Source organism: Pleurodeles waltl, chromosome 7 (assembly GCF_031143425.1).
Source record: "Pleurodeles waltl isolate 20211129_DDA chromosome 7, aPleWal1.hap1.20221129, whole genome shotgun sequence".
NCBI classification, from domain to species: domain Eukaryota; kingdom Metazoa; phylum Chordata; class Amphibia; order Caudata; family Salamandridae; genus Pleurodeles; species Pleurodeles waltl.
This window is the reverse complement of record NC_090446.1, coordinates 812,972,098-812,998,880: the sequence shown is the minus strand read 5'-3', so window position 1 is coordinate 812,998,880 and position 26,783 is coordinate 812,972,098. Positions and strand designations below refer to the sequence as shown.

Here is a 26,783-nt window from a genome sequence, read left to right as displayed (position 1 = left end):
ATATGAGAAACCATCGGTGCGGGCCAGTATCATTTTGAGTACTTATGTGGGCCCTGAATTATATTTGTCTATTGTAAATCAACCTTTCCACCGGTTTCTACTCACACGCTTTCGGTTTAACCTGATTCATCTAACTCTTGGCCATTTTCAAACTTGGTCTCCTCCGGAAAAAGGAACGCCGTGTAATTGTGATAATTTTTCGATCCAGAATACAATGCATTTTCTGTTATTCTGTGACCATTACGCAGCCTTAAGAAATAAATATTTGTTCCCAATTTTAAAGGAGGAGGGATTTATACAGGTCAAATCTGCCCTCTTGTTCTTACAGTTATTGCAGACCCCTAGGATTATGTTCCATGTTGCTATTTTTTTAGTGGGAGCTGTTAGGGTTAAGAAAACGAAGTTTGCCATCAATCCGATTATTTTATTGTAATGAATTGAGTGATTAATTAACTCTTTATAGGAAATGTAATTTCTGCGAATCTGGGAGATTATTAATGTCTCACGTTAAATGATGTTTTTAGGATGTTTTACTTTACTGACCCCCTTTTTAAACATTGTAGATAATATGAATCGTTGATTGCCTGTAATTTTTGATTGTACTGTTTTTATGTCTTTTTATGATATTTATTTATCGAAATAAAGTACTTTGACTGACTGACTGACTACTCCATCGTGAATATGCAGATTTTCTGCAGTGAGTTTTTATGCGACATTAAAGGCAATTCTGCCACTGACAGCAGAAATGGCAGTGGACCTAGGTTTATAAAAAAGCATTGGAAAAGTCAGTCGGTCACAACTGTAAATTCTCACAGTTTTGCCTATCATTTTTACTATCCTGGGCACTGCAATAGGGAGGAAATAGATAGGAAAGCCATTGAACCAGGAGCGCCCAGCACATATGTAAAACATTAACAAACCTGTGCCAAATTATGTCACCAAGAAATAAGGGAAATCAAACGAGGTGTTCTGACACGGAATGAGCAGCATTTGTGTGTGCAGAATTTATGTAAATAAAATGCAAATGATCCTTGAACAATATGGTCCCTTAAACGTAAGGAAGAGTGTGTAGATAGAATTCTCCCATTGTACAGAGGTGCTCTACCCCCAACAATTCCCGAGCTCCTCCAACCCCCAGCTCAATATAACAGATTATTTATGAGCTGGAAAACATGACATAATGTTAAACAACTGAACCATACATCACTGACATTTCCTTAAGGAGAAATCCATATTTGACTTTCTTGTTTGTCTGTATCAAAGTGAAGGGATCATAGGCCTTTTTGTTTCAAAGTATTTCCCATAGATGCAGAATGAGCAACAACCTTTGATAATTTAGAGCCTTGAAGAAAAGGGCAACTTTGATTTTACTGCAGAGTGGCAGTGCAGTTTCCATGTATTAGTCATTTTGGCAAGGTTTGTGACATTGCACATTCTTGAAAATATGCCTATTTTTCACCTTCATACAATGGTCTAGAATGTCAGAACATTCAGATAACTGACCAGCAGAGCATAGCCTCACATGGGGCTGATTGTTTAAACTTAATGTTCTGGTCAAAACCTATTCTTCATTAGCAACAGATATGTCTTCTCACCAGCTGCAGAGAATGCCAAACGTGTGCATCTGTTATGTGTAGAGAGAGAAAGAGCTGATATGGAAACATGACTCATACCAGAGAATTATGTTTCAGATGTAAGGATCAACAGTGGTGGTTTCTTCATTGGGGTGTGGGGGCATTGACCCCCTGCATGCCAACAATTATATCTCACACACTATGCCGGCAGACAGGAGGTGTAAAGCTGCGAGACATGGTTCAGTTTGATACTAGCTGGGGTTGTGTATCTGAACTGCGCATGTCAGGATGGTCGGTATTTTGCTTGTGGCAAGCCTGACGTGTGCACTTCAGGCTTTCCTAATCATATCTGTCAGAGAGATGGGAAGCCAGACACACAGCCCCATCGGTCTCCGATGGAGCGCTGTGTTCATCTGTCCCAGCCACTCCTCGCAGTGCTCTTACACTGTTTACTATATAAAGAGGATGAGAGCACCGTTTCATTGGCTGAGGTGTGTGGTGCTAGTTTTCCCGTGCCCTGCATGCACACTTCTTCAGTGCAGCAGACAGTGCGATGAATTTGACAGAGTTGGCCTAATGTGGAAAGAAGATAAGGTAAGTTAATTATTTTTATTATTTCAGTCCTGCTTACTATAAATGTAACTGGTACTCATGTAAAGCATGGTTGTAATGTCAAATCGACTTTGCACTATGTAAATACAATACACATTTGTAGAAACTGCATGATGCTTCTAATGCCTTTGACAACATAAATGTATTCTATGAATGCCCCATTTTTGAGAGACACCAGCTGCCACTGTTGATCAATGCTCTGTGCATCGTCATAGGGCAGTACTTATCTATTTTTGATCTCATGACCATTAATTTGCTTGTCTTTCCTCAGCCAAGCAGTTTCACGAGTTTTAACCAACAAAAAGTGGGCTTCTAACCGCTTTCAAGCCCTCAGAAAATAATAGATGGAAATAGCATACACTAGGGAGATACAGATTATCTTCCTTGAATAACTAACCAATAAAATGTTGATCCAAGAGCCCTGGTGGCTACAAAAAGCAGCTGCGACTCACCTCCACTTACATGAATTCTTCATTGGCATAATATAGACATATTTGGGAAATACACTAAAGGTTGGTATAAGCCATATATATGAATGTAAAGCAACACCACATAAACTGAAAATGTAATAAATGACATACCAAGTTGCTATGCATTTGGGAATATGAGATTTATACATAGTTTACACTTGTTATTCCCACATGGCACGGTCCAGGGCAGTGCAATAACACAATGACATACACATTCATAACATCCCAAGGTGAGACACATTTTTCTAAAGACAATCCTTTAATCTGACATCAGTTCATGGGCAAATGGACCAGTTACATGGTTGATGCAGCAGGAAGAGATGCGATGGATTCTGATAGCTTCTCAGTTCAATACCCAGCAGCCAAAGAGCTATAGTGTCACTTTCAGCCACTGGTAGTATTATGGAAAATACTGGATCCTAAAACAAGAGTCACTTTGGACTATGTCATGTTATGCAGTCCCAGTCATGTTATGCAGTCTCAGTCTTGTTGTAGAACATTGTCTTAAATGGTTTGATCCAACAGAGAAACATATGTGGAAGAGAAAAAAACTGTCAAAAATGGCTAACAATCAGTTCACCTTGTTTTTTTAGCCCTCCACTCAAATAAGCAACAGCCAACTCTGTCCATATTTTGTGTTTTGAACCTTTTTCTAAATGCCACATCTTTAACCAATGGCATGAACCTCCTCCTGTAGTCCTTTTAGCAGCATGTTTGTGCATGCTGAGATAAACAGCTAGCCCCAACAGTCCCTTCCTTCTGAAAATGGCTTTAGCTACCTTACTGACATCTCGGGCTCCACGTAAAGCACTAGGAGTGGCTGATGTAGTTTACATTGTTATAGGCAATAATATAGTAGTGTCTGTCAGTGAGTGAAAGTAAGAAATAAGGAAGCGCCAGTCTATGCCCCTAAATCCCCATGTGCCCACAACTATAATTTACCTAGAAATATTCTGCCCATTTCCTCCTCTCACCACCACTTAGGTGCTCGCATCCACTATGTTTTGAGGTTTCTATTTACATACCTTGGCGGAATCTTGTCCTCTTCCTGGTGATTTTCTAAAAATTGCTCTTTATGCCACTGCCATTTTCTGCATCTAACGTCTTCAGAGAGCTGCTTCCACCAAGAACTGATCATACAACTGTCAGGACTCTTTCTGCTCTAGTGAGCATGGCTACGCTGGAAAGTAAAACACCAGCCAGCAGCTGCTGACATCAAATTTAATGAATCATACATTGTCCATGTGATTTGAGGCCGTAACTCCTCAATCAATCAATCAATCAAAAGAATTTATAAAGCATGCTACTCACCCGTGAGGGTCTCAAGGCGCTTGAGGGGAAGGGAGGGGGGAAGGGAAGGGAACAGGAGGGTCACTGTTCGAACAACCATGTTTTGAGTTTTTTTCTGAAGAGCAGGAGGTCTTTGGTTTTGCGGATGTTGGTGGGGAGGGATTTCCAGGTTTTGGGGGAGAGGTAGGAGAAGGACCTGCCTCCTGTGGTGGTGCGTTGGATGCGGGGGACTGTGGCTAGGGCGAGGTTGGCTGATCGGAGGTTGCGGGTGGGAGTGTAAAAGTTCACTCTTTCGTTGAGGTATGTCGGGCCGGTGTTGTGGAGGGATTTGTGTGCGTGGATGAGGATCTTGAATGTGATTCTCTTGTTTATGGGGAGCCAGTGAAAGGTTTTGAGGTGTGGTGAGATTCGTTCGTGGCGGGGGAGGCCAAGGACGAGGCGCGCGGCTGTGTTCTGGATTCTCTGGAGTTTGCGTGTGAGTTTGAGTGTGGTTCCGGCGTAGAGGGCGTTACCGTAGTCTAGTCTGCTGCTGATGAGTGCATGGGTGACTGTCTTCCTGGTCTCTGGGGGAATCCATTTGAAGGATTTTTTTAGAGTGCGGAGTGTGAGAAAGCAGGAGGAGGTAATAGCATTGATTTGCTGTGTCATGGAGAGGGAGGGGTCCAGGATGATGCTGAGGTTGCGTGCGTGGTTTGCGGGGGTGGGTGCAGGTCCTAGGGCGGTGGGCCACCAGGAGTAGTCCCATATGGTTTTGTTGGGGCCAAAGATGATGATCTCAGTTTTGTTGGAGTTAAGCTTGAGGTGGTAGGTTGTCATCCAGTTGGCAGTGTCGAGGAGAGCTGCGTGTAGTTTGCTTTTGGCAGTGGTGAGGTTGCGGGTGAGGGAGAGGATGAGTTGGGTGTCATCTGCGTAGGAGAGGATAGTTATTCCGTGTGATCGGAGGATGTTGGCTAGGGGGATCATGTAAATGTTGAAGAGTGTGGGGCTGAGAGAGGACCCTTGGGGGACTCCGCAGATGATCTTGGTGGTGGTGGAGTGGAAAGGTGGGAGGCGGAATCTCTGGGTCCGGTCAGTGAGGAAGGAGGTGAGCCAGTCTAAGGCTTTGTGGCGAATTCCTATGTTGTGGAGGCGTGTGCAGAGTGTGTGGTGGCAGACAGTGTCAAAGGCTGCGGAGAGGTCTAGGAGGATGAGTGCGACGGTCTCGCCTTTGTCGACTTTGGTCCTAATGTCGTCAGTGCAGGCGATGAGGGCGGTTTCTGTGCTGTGGTTCTTGCAGAACCCGGATTGTGAGGGGTCAAGAGTGTTGTTTTCTTCGACGTAGTGGGATAGGCGGGTGTTGACTAGTTTCTCTGTGACCTTGGCGGGGAAGGGGAGGAGGGAGATGGGGCGATAGTTGGAGAGGATCTCTGGGTCGGCTTTGGTTTTTTTTAGGAGAGCGGTGATTTTCCCGTGCTTCCAGGGGTCTGGGTAGGTGGCGGAGTCGAAGGAGGAGTTGATTATGTCACGGAGTATGGGGGCGATGGTTGGGCTGGCTTTGTTGTAGATGCAATGTGGGCAGGGGACTGAGGGGGATCCGGAGTGGATGGAGTTCATGTTTTTTTCCAGTTTCTTTGTGTGTGTTGGGGGCCCAGGTGGTGAGTGTGGTGGGGGATCATGAGTGGGGTTTGAGTTGGGTGAGTGAGGGGTGTGTGTGGTGGGTGTGTGTGGTATGAAGCTGTTGTGGATGTCCAGGATTTTGTGGTGGTAGTGGTTGGAGAGGGCGTCACATAGGGGCTGTGTGTGTGAAGGGTCTATGTTGCTGGCTTTGGGTTTGGCTAGTTCATTAATGATGGTGAAGAGTTCTTTGCTGTTTTGGGAGTTGTTGTCAAGGCGTGCCTTGTAGTGGTCTCTTTTGGTGGTGCGTATGAGTTGGTGATGGGTGCGAATGGTGGCTTTGAGGGTGGAGAAGTTGGTTGTAGAGGGTTCTTGTCGCCATATTTTCTCCGGTTGGCGGCATTTGCGCTTGGAGTCCTCTAAAATACTTTGGGAAAATTAGTTGCAAAATGATGCATTTACATTGTTTAAAAAATGTTAAAAATGCAAATAATTTGCTGGAGGTTTTCTTTTGGCAATCTATTGAAATATTCAAATCTTTCAAGCTCTTCCACAATAACTTTTATAATAGCAGCAAGGCATAGAAGTACTCAAAATCTGTATGCCCAAAGCAAAACACTGGCTGGAGAGGAGGCACATATGTGTACAACAAGATCAGCAATACTAATTTGACAGAGTTTGCTCCCGATGAAAAACAATCCATGTGCCAGGGCATAATGGCCAACACTGTGCCTTTGCCAGATAATAGACCATCAGAAATACTACGCAGGAATAACAGAAAACTGAATTTAAGCTGTTATATGGCAAGGGGCGTCTACTTTAATTATAATAGATATCTTGCAGATAGATTTCCACGATTCGCCCTGTTACACAGTTTACATTATGGTGTTGCTCTAAAAAGGATTCTCAATGTACCAGCCTCTGATGTTGCTCGAACATGCGGGACTTCTGATCATTATTCGAGTCAGTTATTGTACCTGGCCACCACTGTGGCACGCTCTGATTACTGGTTTTGCACGTGCAGTCCTCGGACAGTAGAATTCTGTCAGATAACTTCCATGATCCTACGTCACTCACTTAGTAAAATAACACCATCTTGCATCTAGTTCGCATTGACTCTTATAGCAGTAAACCATGATTACCATATCACTTATGCACGTTGGGACTGCACTTTTTAAGGCATAATAACATGCTTTGGAAGTATACACTTCTACCCCTGTCCTTTTCCCATTCGATGACCCACTCACCTGCAGTGCAGCAATGTCATGTAGGCTCTTGACATTGAGCTGTGCAGACGAGCTGTCTAAGGTAGGGATGTCTACTCTGTCAGTGCATGAAAGCTTGTATGTGCATTTACACAGGAATACAATGAAGGGTTAATCTGATTCCTTTGTACTATGTAAGACATCTCAACATAGTGCACTGTTTTTTTCCGCTTCATCTGTTCATAGTGGTGCATAGCAATACGTGTAATGGCTATCCCAGGCTTCTGTGGCTTCCCACACCCAGTCAGAGCCTTTGAAGCTGACCAGCAAGTAGACTGTTTGGCCTGCTGAGGATGCAAGGCATGAGCCATATACTAGCTGAAGATATACTGCAACAGCAAGTCCAGCGGTACACCTCGCACCTCTGGGCCCTGACCAGCTACCCAAGAAGAGCCGCCCTACTGGCAGAAACCCCATCTGTTTTTTCTACAATGAACTAGGAACTGAAGCACTAGTGATGTTCCTGCAGAGGGGAGAAGGGCAGCGTCAGCACAAGTATAAATCTTGATATCTCATTAGAGCATTTCTTCCAAAATCTCTCTCTAACCCTATAAAATATTGCTGTAAGAGAAGTAAGAACATTAGGAAACCATTTAAATCTTTCTGAACCATAATGATTTATAGCTTCAGCCTTTATACATACGTCCCACCATGTATTGTTCATTTAAGAACAAATAAATGAATTGTTCAACATCATCCATCTCTTTTGTTGGGAGGCAGCGGTGAACAGGAGACATTCAGCAGGGTTATCCACAAAAAGTACAAATGAACTCAACAAACTTATCACTGGTGAACTATCATTGTTTTAGAGGAACTGGAGTCCATAGTTAGTGGGGGACAACAACTCATGCTCAAGTCACAGAGCACCTGTGACACAACTGCTGCATAGCTTCACTACCTGGTAAGTCTGCAGTATGCCTAGGGCAGCCCGATCCCCAGCGCCCTTCAACATCCTCAGTGTAAAATTAGTCAGGTTAGCTTGTGTAATGGGCACACATGTCATCATGCACTGCCACCAACAAAAGAAATGGTCCTGCTACTTTCATAATTTAGTCACTGCACTGAAGAAGAAAATGCTGATTTTCCACATAAAATCTGCTCGGCTCAGCATTTCCTTTTTCATTTTATTGGTTTGGCCCTTTCCACAGGATCATCCTGAAATGTTTTGCCTTCACCAACCTGTTTCCTGAACTCATATTTATTGGCTTTTATGATGCTGTGTACTTTACCACTTCTAACCAGTGCGGAAGTGCTTGCACTCTCTCCTTGAAACATGGTAAAATCAGATTACACCCAAGTGATGCATTTAATTTACTTGTAAGACTCTGCTAAAGTGGTACTAGCTGTCCCCGGCTCTGTAAATTAAATGCTACTAGTGGGCCTGCAGAACTTATTCTGCCACCCACTTAAGTATCCTTTCAAGCATGTTTGAAGCCTGCCATTGCATCCTATGTGTGCAGTTTAAATTGCCAGTTCGTCTTGGTAAAATAAACCTTTTGCCAGGCCTAAACGTCCCTTTTTAATACATGTTTGTCACGGATAGCGTAGGGCCTAAACAGCCCATTGGGTAGGGTGCAGTTTATTTAAAAAATTTGATATGTACATTTAGGTTTTACATGTCCCAGAAGTGAAAAACTCCAAAATTCATTTTTTCACTTCTTTGAGGCCTATCTTTCCAACAGGATAACACTGGATTAACTTATTACATTTTTTCAAGTGTAATTTCCAACTGGGAAGAGATGGGACCCCCAAGTTGGTGATAACATGTTATTAGGAGCAGGTAGTAATATCAAGTTAGGTGCCTCCAGAATTGTAAATTAAAACCCTCTTTAATGGTAAAGTCAGATTTTAATTCAAAATTCTGAAAATGCCACTTTTAGATCATTGACATTTTATTGTCCTCACCATTTGGTGGCTGAATCCTGTGTCACCTAAATAGGTGTAGCTGGTCTTTGTGAATTGCTGCAAGACTGTGAGACAAAGGAGGAATAGGTGTTGGCAAGATGGACTATCTCTGACGTGATGAGGGGGAAGATCAATCACCCACGATAATTGCACTTCAAAAGGCTCTGCCTGAGCACACTCACAAAGGGGTAGACACTAGTCTTTTGTGGCTCCAAACAAGCTGGGGTCCAGGCAGGGAGGTTAGAAATTTCAAAAGCCTCTGGGAGTTGGAACCCTCCAGAACCTCCTCCTACTTCAAAGTCGGCACCAGGTGGGTAATATTTAACCAGCATGCTATCAAGGATCCCAGAGCAACATATTTACCCCCAGCTCAAAACGCAGAGATTGCCAAATTTCAGCAGCTACTGTTGCGGCATGTCACCTTGGGCATCATAGTATTAGCAGCACTGTGCAGTACTGGAGCAATACTCTAATAGTATTGTTGCAACTGGTATATTTGAGCAGCATTGTACACTAGAGTACATCTACTCCTGTGGCAATAGCATGTGTTTGCTCCATGTGTGTTGCGGGTACACAATTTTTCTATCATAGTTCATTTTCTTCTACAGAAAAGATATTGGACCTAGGGACTAAGGCAGATGCTCACAACGACATTGCACTTGTTCCCCATCGAGTCTGCCAAGAAACCTTGGGCATTTCAGTTAATGCATTTGGAAAATTGTGCTAGTTAGTCCCTCTTTTTCCACGCCTTTCTTTGTGGGGGAACTTCTCCCACCTAAAGACTGTCGATTGGGTCAGGTTTGCGTATTATCCTAGATTGCTCTGTGCAAGGAAGTGCTGGTATTAAAAACATTTTGGCATTTTTTTTGTTTCCCCTTCCAGCCCTTTACAGGAGAATAGAGGGGGAGTGACATCAGGATTGTGGCAGCTGAATAGTCTCTGGAGAAGTGTGGGAATTAAATGGGAGGCAATTGTGGATGAGGAATTATGAATGTTGATAGGGCAGAGTATTACTTGCACCTTTTCATTAGCAGTGTGACACATTGATAATAAAGACACAAAGTTCGTTTATAAAAAGACACTTGTGGAGGGATACCTTTCTGCAATGTTAATGTAGTAGGTTGTTCTTGATTGCCCTACATATAACATATGCTAATTTTACGTCCATGCAACATGATAGGTATGCAGACGTATTGCTTTGCAACTACTGCAGACATTTCATCACCTGCACCATAGTGCAGGCCTAGACACAGCAGTAGGTGCAGAAGAGGAAATTAAAAACATAACACAGACAGTCACGTTGGGCAACAAAGGGAGACCGGTCATAAAAATCAGAGAAGCCAGAAGTACAAGGGAAACCCTCTCCCAACATCGTTGCTGGAATAGAAAAGAACAGGGACCCATACATTAGGGGTCAAGTGTGGCAAGGGAGAGGGTGTGAAGTCACAAGGCAAAGAGCGTGAAAAGCAGAGTCTGACAGTCAGTTTATGCATTAATTAAAATCTGCTGCAAACAAATTTGCATCAAGGATAAATGTGACAGTAAATCTGTTCTGGCTTACTTAATTGGTCACAAATAGGATGCATGTTAAAATATTTTGCAGTGTTAAGACACCTGCTGTAGAAATCTTTGTGTGACCAGCACTTTTGAGGGGATTATTATAGCAGTAAGATAACTCTGGTGGTTAAGACTGTTCTGAGAGAGTTCTGTGCTTTGTCCAGTCAGTCACTGTTTTGGAAGTAGCATAGACTGTGGATAGGCAAATGGGTAACCGTTTTGAGATAGTTTTGTTACTTCCAGTTCATAGGTTGCAATCCTTCTAATGCAGCACTGATTTATTTACCAACATCAATGAGCTGTATGCAAACTGAAAGTCATGGGTTTACATCCTAATTGTTTCTACTCAGTCTGTTGTGGTTCTAAGATTGCAAAGAAGTGTTCATTTGGGAAGTAATAAAGGCATGTTAGCACAGGCAATCCAAACCAGTTCGTTACATTTTATACCCAGTCTTGTGTTTCTCTCGGCCACTTACTCTCAGTGGCATTTTCTGGTGCAGGGCGGAGGGGCTGTGCCCTTATAACTTCACACTGTTAGGGGTTGTAATTGCACAAAAGCAATTACCAGTAATTAGCTTCAGTTCCCATCATTATGAAAACACATACTGTGCACTGCCTTGGCTTGCTTCCTGAAACGGATGTCAGGCAGCTTTCCTTAGGCACATGCGCAACTGCGCATGTGCCAGTCACATCATGGTTTTGGTGGTGATTAAGCGTATTTTGAGCAGCCTACAGGCTGGCATGCTGCCAGCCCATATCTGCAATGCTTGGGGGTCCCAGGGATCACCCAGGAATGATGTGATGCAGCACCATATTTTTAAATCAGCCCCGGGCCTGTACACGATCATCCCTGTACTCCCGGGCTGCTTGTCACTTATTTAGAGCTGCCTAGAGCCAGGCCCTCCCTTTTCCAAGTCTTTACTTGGGAAAGGGAGGGGCTGCAGCCTTTCCAAGAGGGCCTGTGAGTCTGGTCACGAGCTATAAACAGACTACACTGTGCGGGCTTCTGCGCCTCGTGTACCTGTTTAGAGCATGATTCCAGCCAGTGAGCATTTCAACAGCAGTCTGTGGAAATTAATCTGATTGCTGGTGTGCATGACATCCATGGACACCAGCCGCACGGAGCTGAGGACAGGAATGTTGGGTCAGTCTGTAGCCTCAGCTCTTTAGTTTTCCTCTCACTTTTCTTTTGTCCTTTGCTCTCTTTCTGTGGCCAGTTTAAATGCTCACAGCATGCCATTGTCCACCTTCATTTTTCCTTTTTCTCCTTGCTCCTGCACAAATCCCCCTACTCTTTCCTTTTTGAATAACTGTCCTGTTATGATATCTTGCGCTCTTTCAGCCTTTTCAGTTATTCGCTCTCCCTCTCTATCATTATAGGAGCAGCAGCAGGCAATAAACTAGGTGTTCAGAAACATTGGATTCGCTGCTTCTCGGTGTGTCGGAATGTAGAATGCTGCCTTCTAGTGTGACCACTGCTGTGTGTGCTGTACTGAGAGGCCAAGATTTGAGTGAACATGTATTTTGGACATCTTTTGACACACCTACAGGCACTGTGAGAAACATACACTGCCTCCAACCTCAGCCCCACAGCTCTCAATAGTGATCCATTATGAAGTTCTGAGGTGACTGAATTCAAACCATTCGCTATACATGAGTAATATACTACATGAAGAAAAGCACAGAACACAGCATCTTAGAAATAGCTAGCACTCTTAGGGAATGCAGAGAAGGTAAAATGTGAAATAGAAGCAGGAACTAAATCTCTTACATGGATTGCCTTTATGTTCTTTGAAGAAGTAGTAGGGAAACTCTCCAGGATGCTGCGGAAGAAGCAGCAGAAGCCCCGGCACTCCACAGGTATGATACCGGTCCCTGCACCATATAAATTAATACTCCCACAGTGGACCCTTTTCATGCTGCCTCTGAACTTAGCATAGAGATATGTTAAAACTTGTTGAGGGCCCTGGGAGCAGTCAGGGCATCCTTTTGTTCCTGCACCTCATGCCAGGCAACCGTACTTGTGCCTCCCTTTCCTGCCCTGAAAGCGCACTATAAGCATGACTATAAGCTGTATTTTTGGTCCACTTATAACATAAATAGGTCTGAAAATTGCACCAAAATACACCATTTGTTAAAACTTTTCTTGGGAGGAGAACAAAAAACGCAACCAAAAACCTGAGAATCAACATAGATGCAGAACTTACTTCTGTCACCAATCTTCCATTCAGAAAATGGCTCTAAACCTTCTTGTGTCAAAACTGGAGGGAAATTAGCTACACCTACCAACACAGAAATAAACAAAATGTGTGCACATCTGATCATTTCCAAAATGAAAGTTGGCAAATTGTAATCTAGACCCATAGGTCTTGCACAGAATTACAATAGAATGGCCAGTGCCCAATATGCATGTATCAGGCCCCAACACTGCAGACTCGTAAAACAATCTACACATTTTAAAGAGAATAGGAGGGGAAATTGTTGCTAAATGAGAATTCCGTATTACAATAGTGTCTAGCATAGCGCCCATTAATCTTCATACGTGTCAAGGACAACCTAAGTATCTCTCACCTGCATTTCTGAATGTACTCACTATTTTTCTGGGTCTGTCGCACTTCCTTAAATTCAAAGTGTCACATTATAAATGGCGTAGACAGCGACCCTGAAGACCATTTTGAGAGAAAAGGCATTTATGTTTCACCTGTCACACAACAGACACGTCTTGGCATTGCTCAGCAAATCACTTAGTTTAGCAATACCGAGCTTTAGAGAAAAAACACGAAGTGCATTTATATGGCTTTAAAATATCCCTGTAAAATCTGATTGGTTGATGATTCAGGCGCCTAATGTTTCATTTTCCATTAGCGCTTGCCTAATCGGTAATTGATGACCCCCTGTAATCACGCGCAGGAATTCATGACAGTCACTTGGAGTGTAATTTTCTGAAATGATTAAACAGACTTGACATCTTTCCTGCACACAATGCACAATGCGTTTTACATGTTGTAATTACACCGAACACCTGATGATGCCTTTGTTGAAAGCACTTTCTTATGGGAAAGAGGGAGCCTTACTAATGATTTAATGAAATGCTTTTAGAAACATTACAAACGGATAGTACAGAATTATAAAAAGCTCTGCCGAGTGACTGAGGCGGAGATTAATGCTTTGTTCATCACGCACGATGGAAGGCCGGAGGCCTCTCTGTCTTACTGTGGTAAAAGGCGACAGCAGCGTTCCTTAGCTGGTGGTATGACATCTCAACCAATGAGTGTTCCTTAGTTGGTAGTATGACATCTCAATCAATAACTGAAACCCCCCTATCTGACCTCTAATTTGTGTTAACCTATTATGATGGCTAGGTTTTTGGGACGCCTCTTGCTGCTATGATTCGATGACCATGGTGATCCTTTAACATGCCCATTAAATTAAGATGTCATTTCTTATATAAGTAGCATGTAATATAAAAATAAATATTGAGTCCATTTATAAATGTTGGCAATTGCGGTTGCATTTCTGAAGTGGGGTACAAAGACATTAAGTGATTAAAGTTGTAGATGTTCCAAGTATTAATCCATGACTAGAACAACGGTTTTCTTTTATCCAGATACAAATAAATACAAGCCTGCTCCAGTGGTAGTCTGTTAATTTGCCTGCAAAATTTGGCAGTTGGTACATCTGAAAATGTTTACATATACCTAATGTTTAGAAGACATATCCATCATTAACCATCAGATCTTCTTAGGTCTAAAGGCACTTTGTTTGTAGCAAAGAATAAATCCACTGTCATCACCTCAATTTTAATTTCTATTTCCCATTCCATCATTAGGATTTACTCTTCCAAAAGTAAAAAATGTACAGTCGCTTGTTTGAAAATTAAAAAATTTCAGTGCAGAAGAAAGTAGGGGAAATGGTGGGAGGGTCTGCAAATGTATGAGAGAGAAGGAACTGCTGTAGTTTTTCCATTCGCAAGCTATTTGTAAGGGTCCCTCATCCACCCTTCCACAATATGTCTGCGTTCTCCTCACTTTCCAGTCTAGTCCTTTACAGCAATTACCTTCCCAAGGATCCTTGGACTGACCCACATATTGGGTATGGGTTTGACGTGTCTCAAATTAATTCTGCCCTATGTCTATCCATGTTCCTTGTAATGGTTTGATCTGGCTTATATCCTTTACTACCCTAAAAGAAAAAGTAAAGATCTAAAGTAGCTAACTAAACTAAATTCGTAAGTAACTTATCATAGAAGTCTTTAAAGACCAAACATTTCCTGAGAAAGCACAATAACAATTTAGAATTGTGAAAAAGTATAGTGCACTCACATGTGGACCCAGCTGACAACCCACCTTCAGTTCCCAAACACATACAGTACATAACACAGATCGCAGGTTGTCGGTGTTTAGGGTAGGCTGTAGCTTTCTTTACTGACAATGCAAACACCAAGTATGTTAAAGTTTGCACATAATTTCTTTGCAGAATTCTTCTTGAGTGAACATTGTTATACATCATCAGATTCATAGTTATATCACCTCAGGGCAGCATCAGACAGCCACCAAAAGGATGTGCTGCCGCATGTTCCATTCTTTAAACATCCTTATGCAACGTATCAGAATCTCTTATTTACAAGTGAGTACAACCAGAGAACTTGAAGGAACCATCCGTGCTCGGGGCACCTTTGACTGACCCAGCCATACCCGAATGACCTGTTCATCTGTAGTCACAAGGCCAGTCCTCCCTCCAGCTAGCCCAACGTTCATCAAAATCTCATAGTGAGAGAAGTCAGGGAACTTTAACGAACCAACCGTGCTTGGGTTATCCTTGACTAAACACAGCCATGCCCCAATGAACAGTCCATCTTGAGGAACCCCCGATGTAGAGCAGGAAGGTCTGGGCAGTTATAAAGACAATACACGCTCCAGCCAGCCCCACACTGACCAAAGCCTCTCATAGCAAGAGGAGAGGTTAATACATTGAGGGGCATATTTATACTCCGTTTGCGCCGGATTTGCGTCGTTTTTTTTTACGCAAATTCGACGCAAAACTAACTCCATATTTACATTCTGGCATTAGACGCGTCTAGCGCCAAAGTCCATGGAGTTTGCGTCACTTTTTATCGTGGACACCTACTTTGCGTTAATGATATGCAAGGTAGGCGTTCCCGTCTAAAAAATTGACTCCGAGGCATGTGCGCCGTATTTACACTCCCGGGCAAAAATCACGCCCGGGAGTGGGCGGGTCAAAAAAAATGACGTCCAGCTGCTTTTGCGTCGTTTTTTAGCGCCTGGTCAGGGCAGGCGTTAAGGGACCTGTGGGCTCGGAAGGAGCCCAGAGGTGCCCTCCCATGCCTCCAGGGACACCCCCTGCCACCCTTGCCCACCCCAGGAGGACACCCAAGGATGGAGGGACCCATCCCAGGGAACATAAGGTAAGTTCAGGTAAGTATATATATATATTTTTTTTTATGGCATAGGGGGGCATGATTTGTGCCCCCCTACATGCCACTATGCCCAGGGGACAGAAGTCCCCTGGGCATGGCCATTGGGCAAGGGGGCATGACTCCTGTCTTTGCTATGACAGGAGTCATTTCAATGGGGTTTGGGAGTTTAAAAAAATGGCGCAAATCGGGTTGAGGCGAAAATTTTGCCTCAACCTGACTTGCCCCATTTTTTGGTGCCCAAGCTCCATATTCCCCTACGCCGCCGCTGCCTTGTGTACGTCATTTTTTTTCACGCACACCAGGCAGCTCCGCCGGCTAACAGCCGGCTAACGTCATTGAATAAATACGGCGCCCGCATGGCGCTTCAGAATGGTGTTAGCCGGCACAAATTTTTTTTACGCAAAACTGCGTTAGCGCAGTTTTGCGTCAAAAAGTATAAATATGGCCCTTATTGTGCCTTTAGGTGATAATGTTGCATTTTTTCCATTTACTTCTACTACAGGGCATGGGGGTCACTTGTGAGCATGCCCATGGATTCTCAGCTCTACCAGCAGCTCAGATGTAGCTGGGGACAATCTCTCTTTTGTGAACATCCCACCACTGGCTCCATCCACTGCAAACCATATTCCATTTCTTGATAATGCACCCTGAACTAAAGAGGTAAATTCCCTTGCATTTTGCGGCCTCTGGGTCATCCGCTTCCAAGGATGGCAAGGACAAAAGAGGGCAATAGCTGTGCAACTCAGGTTTATAAGCGCTTTGCCCCTTCCACTAACTGATGTCACCCAATCTGCTGGGAGCTGTGCCTTTTAGCATATGCGGGAAATGAGACAAAGGATCAGAGGTTAAATACAACTGGAACCCTTGGATCGACTAATGGCATACCTTCTGCTAATGGTTGCAGGGTGTGCTTTGTATTTTGTACAATAATACATATAATTTGAGTTTAGATGGTATTTCTCATTACCCTTATAATAAAAAGCCATAATGAGTGATGTGATGGAGTATGAGGGGCTATTCAACTGCAAACGGGGACCACCTCGAATACTGTGGGGGAGGGGTGGTCATAGGGGTGGGAGTTCTATGTTTTTGAAAGCATGTTTTGAGTCACTGATGGCAATAAATATAGCTGAAGGGGTAAATAGCCAAGTAAATAAACTAGGGTCAAACGTAGTCTGCTACACACTAGAAAACAACTAGATATTGGTTGATTTTTTAAAGTGATTGTTTATGTGTATCTTACACAAAATGTCTCTACAGATTAGATCTTGGCTATGACATAGATATGCATTGTGACAACCACAAAACACTGCACATATTTAAATAAATCGTTAAATGTGAAGAAGCCAGCCCTTTTGTGAAACCTGCATTAAGTTCATTAAGAATTGTAGGGGGAGAAAATGGTAGAATGTGAACTCAATAAAAAAGAAGAGCATTTCTGATAAGCCAAATAATTGCAACACATTACGAATTAAATTAATACATGTACAGCTTGATTTTAAGTAAGTGATACAAATCCACTCCTTAAGAATGCTGAAATATGAATATATCCTTTAAAGGGAAAACATGTGGACGTCGTAGCAAATCCTGGTTGGGAACATAGTTTTATTATTAAAGCAGAAAAAAAGAAGAAAAGAGACACAAGTAGCACGAGGCAGGGTAGAAAAAATGTTAAAAGAAGGCATGATGTTATGGGAGGGACCCCACAAAATAGTGGAAAAAAGGAACAGGAAGAAGGGACTATGGGACAAAACTCATTTTAAAATGAGTGAAGGTGGGGCTGGCGCTGTTCCCAATAAAATCATGGGAGGAATGAGAAGGAGAAGGAAGAGGCAGATGGGGAGAAGGTGGTACATGAGAGGGAATGATGTTCACGTGTTATAAATAACTCATTTAAAAAGGCAATTTCGAAAAAGATATTAATTGTTTTCTACAAAATGGAAAATGCCATTTATCTTGGGACTTTATATGAAATGGATTCTCAGAACGTGTATTCTATGAACTGATTTTAAAAAATCACATACAAATGAGGGAAACAGACGAGAAGTAGATTCCTTGAGTTGCTACATGGAGTGGGTGAAACGTCTATTGAGCAGAATGCATACATTTTGACACAGTGGCCCTGTGAACCAATCAGAAGAACTTTGTGTGGTTTCTTTTGTTGTCTTTTGATGTACAAAGGAAATTATCTTCTTTGTAGTAGTCAATTTGACTGAACTGCATGTAACAGCAATTCTTTTTACTGGAATACTTGCATCTTTTCTTTGGCAGATGTGAAAAGTTGGCTGGTGATGTTTGGATTTCAACTCAGCAACATCATTCCTGGGTTCCCAAGAGCACAAAATTACTTTGTGCCTCCTCCTTATGAACTGACAGCAAGTCAAGACTGTGAAAATGGACAGGTAAGCAATGCTCTCATTCCAAATGGGTTATCGGTAGCACAGCAGATTGCAGCTAATAATAAGGCACAGTATGAGCCATCTTTAAAGGTTGCTTGATTGCCTGAATCGTAATTTTGTTACAAATCAGTAGAATGGCCGGCGACGACGACAGACCTTTCTAATCAGGATTCAGGAGTGAGGTACATTATATGTCGGTTTCAAATTTAGACACCATAATCCTCGTGCACTTTAGTTTCTTAGTTGTCACGTTTTATTTCATTATTTTACAAACAAGTCTATAATTTTATAAATTGTGAATACGATCACCCTGGAATTTTGTTTCCAAAATGTATTTTCATAAGAGGTTTGACATTCAGAAAGGGCATCTTAAGGGCATCAATCTGCAAGATTATGGGGGCTTTTAACAGTGGGCGGTAAAGGGACATTTGCCAAATATTTACTTATGTCCCATTCCCCCCTCCTTGTGTTTACCCCACCTATTTGAGAGTCACTGGAACTGCTTGGTTTCCATTGGTGGAACCTCTGCTGGTTCTTTTGTCTGAAATGGCCTGATGGAAGTCCATCGGCCGCAGAGCCACTAGCTTTGAAGTGTTGGAAGGCACAGTTGAGTATCTGAAGACTTTTTCCTCTTGTGCATTGTGTGAATGTAGTCCTCAGTTTCTCTATACAGCATTGTATGCACAGCTCCCTTTGCCATTTGCAAACAAATCAGACATGTGGCTTTAAAACCAGCGGTACAAATGATAAAACATTCAGGATTGTCCAGCAATGAGTTTTTTCCCAGCAGTGGTAGTAAACCCGTCCTTTGCCTAGTACCTTTGGATGGTGGGCATTGGCAGTCATTTTGGGACACCAAGATTTATTTTTTATCATCTTACTTTGATCCGGAAAAAAAGAGGAGGGCTGAGAAGGGAGAAAAAAAGAAGGAAAAGAATGGTAGGAAAACAGTGACAAAAGGAGAAAACGTGTACAAAAAACCTGCACGAGTGAAATAAAAAGACCAGAAGTGCAGGGTGAGTGAAGAAAGGCTATGAGATTAAATCAAGACTCTTGGGCCCGAATTTAAGAAAAGTGGCTCTGCATCCAATGCAGTGCCACATTTCTTGCACCACTTAGCACCCCCCCTACCACGTGTGCGCCGTATTTAATACACGGCGCACCATGGCGCAGGGTAGGGGCAATGAGATCAAAAGATTTGACACTATTGATGTACTGTGCAGGATTAGCGCCATAGTTTTGGTGTTAATCATGCAGGAGTACATAGTGGCCCATTAAAAACAATGTTAATCCCCTTTTAATGCCTGATCTCTGCAGGCATTAAAAAATAGTCGCTAAAAATTGATCATTCCACTGCACAATTTTTGCAGTCCCACTAACAGGGGAACGCATGCATTATGCCTGGTGCAGGGATAATGTGGTGCAAGGGGTTACAAAGTGGCGCAATGCATGCATTGCACCACTTTGTAAATATGGCACAGCAAATTTGGCATCGTTGGGCCACATTAGCGTCAGAAAAAATAACGCTCATGTGGTGCAAGGAGGCAGTAGGCCCTCTTAAATCTGGGCCTTGGTATTTGCAAATCCTGGTATTGACGTTGGGGCAGAACCATAAAAAATAATTTAAACGCTGCGCTTACTTATCCACTTATAACTCTATTTGTACAAATTCAGCACTGCATGGTGCAGGAGTTGACTCCTGAAACAGCCTTTACGAAATTACTAATATTTGGACATACTAGCTCGACTTTTTTGATGTTCTTTGTGATATGCTTTATTAATTTGTGGACTGATTATGTCCTCGTTGAAAACAGCAAAGAGCCACGTGTTTGGATAGAAGTTAACATATTTCCATCGCAGGATTAGAAATGTTCTTGTAAATCCCTTAGATTTCGATCCTTGCAGGGCAACACTGTTCTGTACTACCTAATAACCAGCCTAGACACAAGCATTTTTAAAAGTCTTGGCAAACTAATATTTTGCCATGTTAGCGCTGCCACCTTGTTTTGCAACAGAGGCATTTTGAGGCCTTTTATTGCAGCGTGGCTGCCAGTTGTGTTGCGTACCTAAGGCATCTGCCTACAGTCGCCTTAAAGTAGCACAGGCGCTATCTGTAAACTTTTGAACATGGATTAAAGCAGCGCTGCTCGCCGTCTTTTTGTTGCCCTCTCAACCGCAACATCCGCGACATGCGTTTTTATCAGCAGAGTAACAACTGTTTCATACGCGTATCTCTCTCAGCGTAGCCCGCATCTGCTTATTATCTCTTGCACCAGCCTTGATTATTATCGTAATTGCAGTATCATTAGCTCTTCAAATGAGGACCCTTGAGTTCTGACTTGATTAACAACGGCACCGGGAAATCTGGAGGTAGCTGAACATCTGTTCTACCTATCGCATGCTATCATTACCCTCTTGGCTTTTTATGTGCAGTCGTAACCACGCGGCCCGCACTTATTGTTCTCTTCAAGAATAATTTTATACTCAACGTAAAACCAAACTGCACCGTTCCCTATACAGGAATACATTAATTTGGCCGTAAAGCTGCGAGCTTTCTATGACAACTTGGAAGTTAATTCACAAAAAATATGATTTTTTTCTGGCGAGTGTCCCATTTCCTAAACCCTGATTTCATCTGACGTCGCAATGTCATAAAAGAGACCAACGACTTGTATTATCGAGGTGCCATTTTGTTTATTATGCGAGAAAGAGATTGTAAGTCGGTGTTTGCTGTGGGAGCAGCGTGCAGCATTGAAAGTCCCTTTGCAACAAATAAGAGGATAGATGTGTGCGCGCCATTCATAGCCATGCGTCTTACGTTGAATTGGCCCCATTGTCAATAAGCTATTAATGCATTGCTAATGCTTCTTCTGAGAATGCGTTCATGAATATTCATCGCGGACGTTCAGCGTAATACAGTCTCCTTCGTGCTTGATGAATGGGATCTCCGCGTGAGCTGCCCACTCATTTACAACCCATTTCATAATGCAACAGGGAGACCTTTCTTGCACGGTAGGCACACTTAAGCGCTGGCCTACAACAGCTCCCCTATGGAAACATCAACCTCCTTTCCATAAGCCTTGTGTTTCCTCTAGCGCCTACTTGTCTCCCTTGCAATTAAAAATCACATTACTGTAACACTGTTAGTCAAATCCTTATATAGCGCATGGAATATTGCCCTTTTAAACCCCTTCCGTATTGTGATTCATAGGGCTTTACAGAAGGCACCATTACATACATGAATCATGTTTTCCCTTGTGTGCTAGTTTATTTTAAGGTGACCGAATAGCACAAAATAAATGCATCTTTATATATGTACTGTTCACTAACATCTTTCTTTTTCTTTTGTAGCTAATTACCGGTGTCCAACAGACTACTGAACGACATAACCAGGAATTTATGGCTCTGGAGGGGCAGACCATATTGAAACAGCTTCATGGAAATATACGGGAGAAGCCTGGGCACTGGTTTGCCACCACCACCCCAATTATAGGAAAAGGAATTATGTTTGCTATCAAAGAAGGCCGGGTTACAACTGGCATTTCCAGCATTGCCAGTGAAGACAGCAAGAAAATTGCTTTGGTGCTAAACAACGCCCACTATCTGGAGAGGATGCACTACAACATAGACGGCAAGGATACCCATTACTTTGTTAAGATTGGGTCTTCGGACAATGACCTTCTCACCATTGGCATCTCAACAGGACGAAAGGTTCTGGACAGTGGTGTTAACGTAACAGCCTCCCAACCCACCATTCTTGTCAATGGAAGGACTAGAAGGTTCACAAATATTGAATTTCAGTACTCCACATTGCTGCTTAACATCCGCTATGGCTTAACCATTGATTCACTCGATGACGAGAGAGCAAGAGTGCTGGATCAAGCCCGGCAGCGGGCTCTGGGTGCTGCATGGGCCAAAGAGCAGCAAAAGGCGCGGGATGCAAGGGACGGCAGCCGCTTGTGGACTGAAGGCGAGAAGCAACAATTGCTGAGTACAGGAAGGGTTCCAGGCTATGAGGGTTACTATGTACTTCCTGTGGAGCAGTACCCAGAGCTTGCAGACAGTTACAGCAACATCCAGTTTTTAAGACAAAATGAAATGGGAAAGAGGTAACAAATTAATCTGCTGTCATCCGGCATTGGATGATTCAGTGGTCACAACTGTTATCTCCTCTCCTAAGGAGATGAAGAGACCTATGTGGGGCACTTGGTTGAGCTGCTTTGGGACTGATCAGTGGCAAAAATGCTCACATTTTTTGAGTGTATTGTCCACTGTCTGAGCATAACCTACAACCGCCTGGTGTGGACTAATTGCTTAATGGCAAATGGAACATGCCTATTTAAGACAAGGAAAGTCCCCCAAAATATTACCCACTTGTTCTGGGTTTCAAGAAATATGAAGGTAGGCCTCATTATTACCTTACTCCATCTGCGCGTGAGCAAACTTTACGAGATGAACGAGGACCACCATCACCCACACACCTGCTGAAAAAGAATATTGATACTGCTTGTTTGATAACTATTCCTAAGGTTTTAATTTGAGCAAAGTGCATTTCGCATTGAAACCATGACTTTGAAGTGATTCATAACACTGGAAGAAAAAAATGAAAGCACTAGCTGCAGAAGAGCGAAAGAGGCATATCTGTGAAAAGTAAACTGCATTTGCACTTGGGCCCTATGCTTGTCTGGCAAACTTATTTTACTCGAGGAGGGAGGTAGAGTGTAAAGAACAAAAAAGATGGCAACTTGGATCACGACAAATAGTTTTGTTCTCTTGTTTGTCTTTGAAGACTCCATTGTGGACAGTATAACACAGTTACAGGGTGTAAAGTCTGTTTAGATTCAGTAGTTTGTCGGTATCAGTTCCAGTAGATGTGTGGGCATTGTGTCACACGACCGCAAATGGGCACCACTTCAGAACACCCTGTACATACAAGCGCCAGATGGCACAAATCACTGTTTCAAATTACAGTTCTAAGTGTGTTTGTTTGGTCAAGAAACTGAGACAATCACATTGCCGTCACCACAAAAGTCAATATGAACTTTGGTAAAATAACTTTTTCTGTTTTTTTTTTCTTTTTGTAAGATACATGTATGAACTGTTCATTGAGTTTTTATATTTTAATTTGCTGCTAAGCAAAGAATAGAGACAGGCAAAGATAATTTATGGCAAAGTGTTTAAAATGTTTATACATAAATAAAGTCTCTAAAACTCCTGTGAATATTTGTTTTCAGTTGTGGACTTGGAGAGGGTATAGAAGACACAAAAATGATGTATTATCTACTTCACTGACAACAACAGACTAAAAGGCAGAGACATATTCATAAAACCGTTCTTTACTTCTACCTTATTCTGCTACACTTCAAAAGGGTGTTAATGCATGCAGTGTTAAACTGCCTCAAACATTTGTTGTTGGGTGGACATTTTCTACTAGTAAACTTTGTCAAACTTTGAAACAAGTGTTGACTGATCATAGACCAGACATTCTGCGTGTTGATTAGAGATTTTAAAATTACAAACCATGTTACTTCACATGTTACATCATTGGGCAATCTATGTTCTTACTTTTCTTCGTCTTCCTTTTCCCCTAACTCCCTCCCCTTCCTCTTCCTCTTAACCATACTCTTTCCCTCCTCCTTCCTTCTCCTCTTCTTCTTATTTTTCATCTCAGTCTTCTTCATTTTTTGTCTCCTTCATTCTCATTTTCTCCTCCTTCTTCTCATTTTCCCTCTTCATCGTCTTTCTCTTCTCCTACTTTTTTTGTCTCCTTTTCTCCTGCTTTTTCTTCTCATGCTTCTTCCAGACCTCACCAAATGGGTTGGATGTCACTTCAGATATAAAAACAGATTACCTAGAACTAGTTAAGAATAACATGGGCTCAGTAAACAATAGGAGAATCTGAACAACAAACAGATCTAAAGGTGAATATATGATATGGGGACAGACTGACATTCTACTGCTAGACTGTGTCCATCAGAGCAGTAGGGATCTCACAAAAATTTGTGAATGGTTTTTCAGGAAAGCACATAATAGTTCCTTTTTAGGTTGAGCACGCAATCGCTTTGACTTTTAATCTATCTGTGGGATTTTAACCACGCCCACCGCACGCCCATCACTATCACTCAATCATGGGCTTGCTTTTCAAAAATACTTTATCATTGGTAAATGATTTGCGTTTGTCCCTGCTTGGGGCAGTTTTGCTACTGCCTTGGCCATCGACTATGTTACATGGATAATTGCACTTTTGCAAATACGTTTGACTGCGAGCGAACTTCAGTTTCCTTTTGTGTCTTTCCTTCGCACTCATGCTCATGGCGTGATCCTGACGCCAAAACGTGTAGCAGGAACATTTTTTAACATAAACATTTTTTGTGTGAACTTTTGGCTGCTGTTGATATTTTGCAGAACTTACTGGGAAAGTTTTACATTTTCTACTCTTTTACATCATCGATCATCCTCATGTGGTTCCATGATTAAAGAGAGTCACCGGAGTATTGGGGAGAGTACTGTCCATTTTCATCACCCCAAGCATGATTATATGGGTGGTTTGGCTGGGTTCTCCTTTGAGCCCCACTGTGCTTAGTATGTATGTGTTCCCCCTTCTTAGGTTGATCTTAGAGTTTTGTTGGATGCTACGTCCTATGTTTATGACACTCAAATCTACCTCTCATATCTACACACACACGTGTATAACAGATATTCCTAATATGGGACCCTCCAATCTATTTAAACAAAAATGAGAGTTGGATTAGTCTCAGGTAGTTTCATCACAATGTATTCAAAGGATTTGCTTTGAAGTTTAGGTTTTGGTGGATAGTCACATTCCAATCTACTTTCTTTATTGGCTGGATTCAGTTTGGTAAGGATTTTATTCTCTTGCCTTATAAATGGTGATTCCTATCATTGAGTTCACCGCCTCCCAAAATGCCTGGTTTATAATCACTTCCAAGCATAATGCAAGCTAACTATGTCTCCAAATAGTAGCACAACTATATTATTGTAGAAAGCTTTTTCATGAACAATTGGATTGGAACCCAGTTATCAACTGCAGTGATTAACCAGATTAGGTTAACCACTGCTGCAATGTCAGAAGGGGAAGCACTTGCTTCCCTTTTGTTACTCTGCAGCACCTGGTTCTCCAGAGAGGTTGGCTGTCTAACCAGCCTTCTCCTCCATCTCTCGGGTCTCCGTAGACTGAAAGAAAAGTGAGAACTCGACTGGTGAAGTTTCTTCCCAGCTGCCTTCTCCTTTGTCAATAAGGGTGTCCCCAGATTCATGGAATGATGAGAAATCAATTGACAAAAGGTTCTCAAAGAGCTGCTATCATGATTGTGCCAGGTATCAGCTCTCAAGTGCAACTTTGAACTGAAAGGGGTTGGGATGGTGCAGAGGGGTATGGGCTGGAAGCATAGAGTCAGGTACCTATTTTTCAGTTTGTTTGCAGAGGGTGGTGGGGTCGGGTGGCAGGAGGCCAAGTATTTTTTTCCAGTTTTGGGGGAGAGGGTATATGGGGAGGGTGGTGTGGGTGGGTGGTAGGAGACCAGGTGTTATTATTATATTTAATTTGTGGGAATGGGTGGGTATATTTCCAGGGTGGTATGAGTGTGCAGCAGCATTCCAGGTTATTTGTTAAGATTGTTTGTTAATTGTTATCCGAGGCTCTCCCATTACTGCTCTGCCCCTGCATATGTTGGAAGCAGGAGCAGATGATCTGAGGGGGCAAGATACAAAATGAAAGTATACATGGGTAAAATGTGAATACCAGGAGTGTTTTACCTTTTGATTCTGAATGACATCATAGACAACTCGATTTTTTATAATTCCATATGTTGCAATAGTCTCTTCAGCACAATCCCATAAAAGGCACAGGACAAGATCCAATACGTAATTAGTGCTGACAAAAGGGATTAAAAGAAGGACGTATATTGTGACTCTCAATTTCAATTTTGGGCGTAAAAGAAAGAGAAACTCTCCGGTTTAGCCTCTGACATCTGAATATACTGCAAGATAGTTATGTCTCTAACTATAAGCAAAAGTAGGTTTTTACAATAGTTCCTTCATTACCATCACGTAGAAGACATACAACACACCACAATTAGCACTAAGCTCTGCCCCTAAGCTCCAAACGGATAAAAAATAATGTGTGTCGTGGTGGGCAACACACAAGTTGCACCATCTTCTAATGGAGGAATTTGTCTACCTTTAAATATCTTTTCTAGTGCAGAAAATATATTGCATTATGATGGCACTTTACAATTCTTTCAAGCAATATATCTACAGTTCTCCCAAATGTGGTCACTAGGACTTTGTCATTGTCAGAAGAAAATGTCCAAGGTGGCCACTTGGGCATGCAAGCAATTCACCCGCTACCCCTTTGAACCATATAACAGCCTGTAACACTGAATAAACTGATTACTAAGGTTGTCAGTGGAGAAAAGGGTATAGAAGAAACATAAGAGAAAAGGAAACACTGCAGCTTCAGAACATGTTGTTTAGATCCAGGATCATCTCAATAATTTTTTTTTTGGGTCTGTTGAAAATATAGGTACGAATCAATACATCATGTTTTCAACAGCAAAACAATACATTCCTCATGCCAATATGGTACCCCTACTTACAGATAGTGTGTAACAGCAGTGCCATAACTGGACCCCGCGCTAACAAAAATCAGCCAGGAATCC

General features: G+C 42.4%; 1 protein-coding gene across 1 annotated transcript in view; it reads left to right on the top strand.

Annotated features, from left to right (window-relative positions):
* Positions 1-23,323, top strand: part of TENM2 (teneurin transmembrane protein 2) — a 1,257,685-nt gene extending 1,234,362 nt beyond the window's left edge. The window contains exons 28-29 of the mRNA XM_069199351.1: positions 17,975-18,105; positions 21,454-23,323. Of these exons, the coding sequence (XP_069055452.1) occupies positions 17,975-18,105; positions 21,454-22,215 (893 nt within the window). The 3' untranslated portion in view covers positions 22,216-23,323. The remainder of the gene's footprint in view (positions 1-17,974; positions 18,106-21,453) is intronic.
* The last annotated feature ends 3,460 nt before the right edge of the window (positions 23,324-26,783 follow it).